The following is a 6,075-nucleotide window of genomic DNA, read 5'->3' as shown; positions in this document are numbered from 1 at the left end:
GGCCCATCCAGTCACATTTGCGTGAAAAATGGCCGAGTTGGCCGTCTGGGATATTTCATACACAGAGGCACACGCGTTCTCAAACAAACTCTCACACAGGCAGACCTGACCTCAACTGCAGTAACACATGAATATATTGTAAAAACAACTTTAATACCAACAACCATGGTAGCATTCACATCAGTAACAATCGAGAACAAGTTCACCCACACTTTTCCCTCGCTTCTCAGGCACCCCCATTTTACATGTACACCGATTCCGATTCACACAGATGAATGATCACAAGAGTTTGGTGAGTCCGCTGACATAAACAGAAACGAAGTCTGAGAAACTGGAATGACAGCTGCACAAATCTACACAGAAATCTACACAGCTAACACCAACAGTAATCCTGCGTGAAGGACTGGTTGTCAGTACCGGTGCCACAGCAGTCACAGATACACTCAGAAAGAACAGATTATTATAAATGGGAATTTTCACAGGTTTCAAAACTTACACCCAATCTTGTTCCATGTTCACTTACACACACTCCATGAATTGCATAATTTTGACTAAATCAGTTAACATTAATCAGTATTGAACACCTGCCATTTCATGTAGAGTACAAAGTCATGGGGTATGTAGTACGTCTGCTCGGACATCAGATGAAATATGCAATGGTGACGATGATAATGATGGATGAAATGAAATGTAAGACACACGCATCAGGCCATGCATTCCTTTCTCTCTTGCACACATTCTACAACTCGTCGTGCACATCATCCTGAAACAAAAGAAAAGAAGGAATTAATTTGTGTGAAGCATAACAGTGTGTAGACATCATATAAACTGAACTTCTAACCATAGCATACACACACTCAGCAATAATTTATAAAATGAGATCAAGGCATGTGTTGCCTAGGTTTTTATAAATGTCATTGCCCAGCAGGTGAAGGAGAATTGATTTGCTATATAAATATATATATACACATATGTACACCCCACTCCAAACAAAATCAGATAAAACAATAACTCCAATTCTTTGGTACTTCTCTCTAAAAGGTGAAAGGTAAAAGTTAATGCCATAACCATTGGATGTCTTCATATTCCCTGTGAGGTGGTCGAACCATACCCACCAGCGTGAGAGGCACAAAATCTTGCCACTACTTCTCTGTAACAATTTTTCCAACTGTACTAACACTTCCTCAGTAAATACCAATCAGCGAGTGCTTACCCCATCTTCATCTTCATCTCCTTCATCCTCTTCATCCTCATCTTCACCGCCCTCAGGCTTCTTTGCATCTGGAATAGCAAATACAGTGTCAGCCAACTTGCCAAACTCATGTGTTTATTCCCACCCGTTAGGGTTATATTTGCAAAGCACTTTTGATAAAAGAACAATCATACAAGAAAAGCAAATGCTTTTTACCAGACATATCAATTCATTTTGTTATTCAATTCCAAGAATATCCCACAAACTTGTCCCACCCCCCTTCCCACCACCATCAATAACCTCATACTCAACACCCTCGAAAAAGAAAGAAAATAACTACAATACAAAATAAACCATAACATCTTGTTGACCCAATTGTATCCACATTGACAGGATTAATATTTGGCTGACCAAGACAACAAAAATGTGTCCTCAGACAGTTGAGTGACCTCATTTCTGGTACAATAACATCATAGCATGTCATCATCAAACAATGACATATTTTGATGAAGGAGACTTATTTTCTTGTAAGGCCAAAAAGAAAAATATGTCTGTCCGAAAAAAATAGGGTCGGTCGTCTTACGTTTTCAGAGGGATTCCCGGCGTCATTGGCCACCATGTTTTTTTCGCGTGACGACGGAAACGGGAGGCAAGTCTCTTCGACCAAGTACCTCCCGTTTTTGTTTTTTTCTTGGGGTGCGAAAAGCGAAAAAAACCTTTAGGGTCGGCGCTTAAAAATAGGGTCGGTCGGGTTACCGGAAACAGACATATTTTTCTTTTTTGGCCTAAGCTCAGTGGATATATTTTTGTAGCGATTGATCTTCTCTAGCAAACATTTTCATGTTGTGACCAAATGTGTGTCATGTCTGAATATCATCAATACCTATAAGTGTGTGACATTTGGAGGCTCTAGCGTCCTAAATGTTTACTTTTTAGGAACCGAACATGACCCCGCTGTGACCCCAAAATTTGACACGGGTCAACCAAACTGGGATCATGTCGGAAAATCATCAAACCCTACAAGTGTGCACATTTTCAAAGCTCCAGCTTCAAAAACATCTGAGACAATCCCAACGTTAAATTTTTTTTCCACGGCCAGCTAGCCATGCAGCGGGCCGGCCTAACACTGCTCTTTCCAAAGACTCTCGTGATTACTCAGGGGAGTCAAAAAGCGAGAAATAGTTTAATCACAGCAAATTTTTTGTGCATTTGATTTACCAATCACAGAAAAATATCTTTACTGCGTAACAGTTTCATCACAGTAAATTTGGTGTATTTACCCATCACAGGGTAATCTCATTACTGCATATGTACCGCCTGTTCATAGGTAGCGAGTTCATTTGTGTGGGATAAGTCACCAGACAATGTGCAAATTTGGTCATGTTTCTCTTGTTGTAATTTACTCACCTTCTTCCTCTTTCCTCTGCTTCTCCTCCTCTTCCCTCTTTTTCCTGTCCTCCTCATCCTGTTCTTCCTTCATCTTCTTTTCGGGATCCTGAACAAAGACAAAATTATCCAAACTGTAAAGGAAACTGATTGAGAATCAAGTAAAATTATTTTACAACGACAGTGATCAGCTTGACCTTTTAAAGATCCGACTCTCAACAGCCTCCAGTTACTTTTAAAATTGAAGTTCATGTTTTAAGTTGAATAAGACACCTTGATGAAATAAATACTGCAAGAAAAGATTTTTGTTTGAACTGCAATAAAAGCTTGAGAACCAACTATTTTGCCTCCTGAAAAATAGTTTTATCTTCTCACCTTTGTCTGTCCCCAAGTGCTGTCTCCAACTTCCTTTGCGAAATCAGCATCGTCAGTGATAAGGACGTTGTCAAAGATGGTTCCAGCTTTCACCTGGAAGAGAACAAGAAATATGAAAGCAACTGACATTTTCTTTTCGATCACAGCTCATAATAATTAAAAGACAAAAAAACTGCGTGAAACTCAAACTTCTATCTTTAGATATCAGTTTAGATATTTATCCGAGTTATACATTTTGTCTGACAGCACACATACAAACGTACCTGCCACAAATCAAATCCAAGAGCACCAATGTCATCGTAGGCGTACAGTTTGTCATCTTCAGAATACTCTGGGTTGTCGATCTCAGGATGGACCCATTTGCCCTTGTAGTCGGGGTTGTCAATCTGCTTGGGTTTCCATTCGCCCTGCAAAAGTTTGTTAAGATCATCAGTTAACAGGACCAAAATTGGCAAATTAACAGCTGAAATTGCAACAAATAAAGATCATAAGCACCTCAAATGTAAAAGCCTTTTCACACTTTTGAAGAAGACAGAACCATAACGGGTACATATTCTATGAGTCGCCCGAACATGAGTCTAAATTTTACGTACTTTGTAATCGGGGTTGTCGATCATAGGGGGCTCCCATTCACCGTCCATCTCATCATCCCAGTCATCGGGCTTCTTGGCCTCAGGGTCAGGGATATGCTCAGGCTTGTCCCAGTCTTCAGGCTTCTTGTCATCAGGGTCGTCGATCTTCTCACGCTCATCCCAGTCGTCGGGCTTCTTTGCGTCGGGATCCTGCACAAGAAAAGTGGACCATGAACTGTCAGTTATGCTTAAAATGAATCAATTACCATTCAGAGCGGTGGTACTAATAAGCAATTCATCTTTTTCTTTTTTCGTCAACAGGATATTACCCACATGAAAATGTTGTTAACCTGTTTCCAGCATATAAGCTGAAAAAGATGGTTTCTTTGCCAAAAGTGTTAAAAACAACTTCATCAGAACTGCAGTCATAGCTTAACATATTGCATCAAATACAGCCCTGATTCTCACACGAATCTGAACATAGTCTCAACTAACCTTGATCGTCTTGGGTGGCAGGAAGTCCCAGTCGGCCTCAAGCTCTCCGCTCTCAACCTTCTCGTTGTCGATCTTGACCTCGTAGGTGTTGTCTGAGCGCACGATGAGGGTGTACAGGTGAGTGTAAACGTCATCCTTGCAGCGGATGTCTTTCTTGATCAGCAGGTTCTTGCCCTTGTAGTTGAAGATGACATGAACCTTCTTAGTGCCAGGACCACAGATGTCAGGCCCTGTTAACAAAAATTGTCAACAACTTTATCTCAGGATGGAGGAAATGTAAGGTTAATGGTCTTCTCCGCGATCAAACCTTGGAACGTTATCCACAAGAAAACTATTAGTGTGGGTGACCTTGTCCAATGTGTGCGGACAGTAGTGAAGGGGCTGTGGACTTAAGAACGATCATCTTTTAGCAGTGCAAAATGCACCTGGTCCTATGTTCAAAACTGCTGATGCACAAGAATCAATATAAATATTTGATGGCTGTAAAAAAGAGACAAGTGATACCAAATGTTTTGCTTGTCAATCTTCTGACATGTCTATGTAAGGACAGGGCAGGCTGTTGCCATTGATTTTTACAGATATATATCCAGAGGACTAACCTGAAATGAAAGTACTGGAAACATGGACTTACCAAACATGAGGAGGTAGGGGGTGTCACCATGCATGTCCTTCTGGTCCAGGTCGGATGAGAACACTTTAGCATAGCCACCACCACAGTCGATGTTCTGCTCATGCTTGACAGTGAACTGCACGACTAGGGTTTTCCCTTCATTGCTGAACTTGGGAAACTTGGCAGAAATGCCATAGAAACGAGCATCCTGGCTTGTCTGAAGACCTGAAAATGAGAAGAAATAAAATGCACACTACACTGAATTGTCACTATTGGTGTTTTAAAAAAAAAATTTGTATCTCCAACTTCTATGCATCTAGTGATGATGAAAATGTGCCCTAACAACAGGCATTGTGCAGTCAATACGTTTAACATAAACTACACTATCAAGTACAGTCTGTTTTATCAATATAAACAAATGTTTCTCACCAGTTTAACCATTTACTTTTCTTCGGACTTCAGAATATTCAAGTTCTTCCATTTACCATTACGTTAGCTCTCAACTTTATCAATATATACTCACCCTTGTCCTTCTCTGCATCTCCGTAGAACTTGCCGTGGGTCAGAACAAACTTTCCCTGCTCAGCACCCTTGTGCGTGGACTCAACCCATCTTTCTTCCCATTTGTCTCCGTCTGCACAAATAAAGTGTAAATATCCATCACATGATGTTCAATTGCTCGAGGGTATTATGTCAGATCAGAAATATGGACTAATGGTGGGTTTGGAACAACTCCCATAGGAAACAAAAATCCCTGCTTAAAACTAATAAAAGGCTAAGCACACAGCAACAATGCAACCTAATAAAACTAAAAAGTAAAAGGCCAAGCAAACAGCAAAAATACATAGCCTACTGAAAAAAAGAAAAAAAAAACCCACACACGACGTGTTCAATTTGGAAACAAAAATGGGCCCTATAGTCTTTACTTCATCATTTGGGCCTTAACAAATTCCAAGAACACAAGCACATGTGACGGTGCAGTTTACATTAACGATTCATGCCGCTCCTTGCATGTTTACAGTTTAGAACTTGAAATGAAAAACAGATGTCAAACTAGCAAATACAATGCGTTGCACTAGAAGTTCTTACCTCATATCAAAAGATGAGATTTCACATATAAAACACAATTTTGTACAGTAAATTGCCGGTGAACGACTAGAAGCAGAAGTATGTATGGTTACCCGTTCATCTTGCATCGTCTGCAAATGCAAGAATGTCACACCCACCGGCTTTACTCGATCTGATATTCCAGACAAAATACGAGTGCATAAATAAAATGCTTACCGTCAAACTCTTCTTTGAAGTAAACAGTAGGTTCGCACAAGGCGGCACCAACCAGTGCCAACAGTAAAACGAAGGTTTTCATCGTTTTTTCTCTCACACTCTCTGTCTGTGAGTCCGTTCTTCGGTAGCAGTCAGCTCAAAGTGGAGATCCCAGTAATAAT

The 6,075-nt window shown here is 40.4% G+C and overlaps 1 protein-coding gene across 1 annotated transcript; it reads right to left on the bottom strand.

The window, feature by feature from the left end:
* Positions 1 to 132: 132 nt before the first annotated feature.
* On the bottom strand, positions 133 to 6,075 carry LOC138966892 (calreticulin-like). Its single transcript, XM_070339283.1, has 10 exons — positions 5,915 to 6,075; positions 5,154 to 5,264; positions 4,652 to 4,855; positions 4,021 to 4,250; positions 3,547 to 3,735; positions 3,217 to 3,360; positions 2,954 to 3,046; positions 2,600 to 2,687; positions 1,214 to 1,281; positions 133 to 763 (listed from the first exon to the last, which is right to left on the bottom strand). The coding sequence occupies exons 1-10, from the start codon at positions 5,994 to 5,996 to the stop codon at positions 740 to 742; spliced, it is 1,233 nt and encodes a 410-aa protein (XP_070195384.1). The 5' UTR covers positions 5,997 to 6,075; the 3' UTR covers positions 133 to 739.

The sequence above is a fragment of the Littorina saxatilis genome, linkage group LG5 (genome assembly GCF_037325665.1).
Source record: "Littorina saxatilis isolate snail1 linkage group LG5, US_GU_Lsax_2.0, whole genome shotgun sequence".
In the NCBI taxonomy this organism is placed as follows: Eukaryota; Metazoa; Mollusca; class Gastropoda; order Littorinimorpha; family Littorinidae; genus Littorina; species Littorina saxatilis.
The sequence above is the reverse complement of the archived record's forward strand: the minus strand, read 5'-3'. Positions and strand labels throughout refer to the sequence as shown.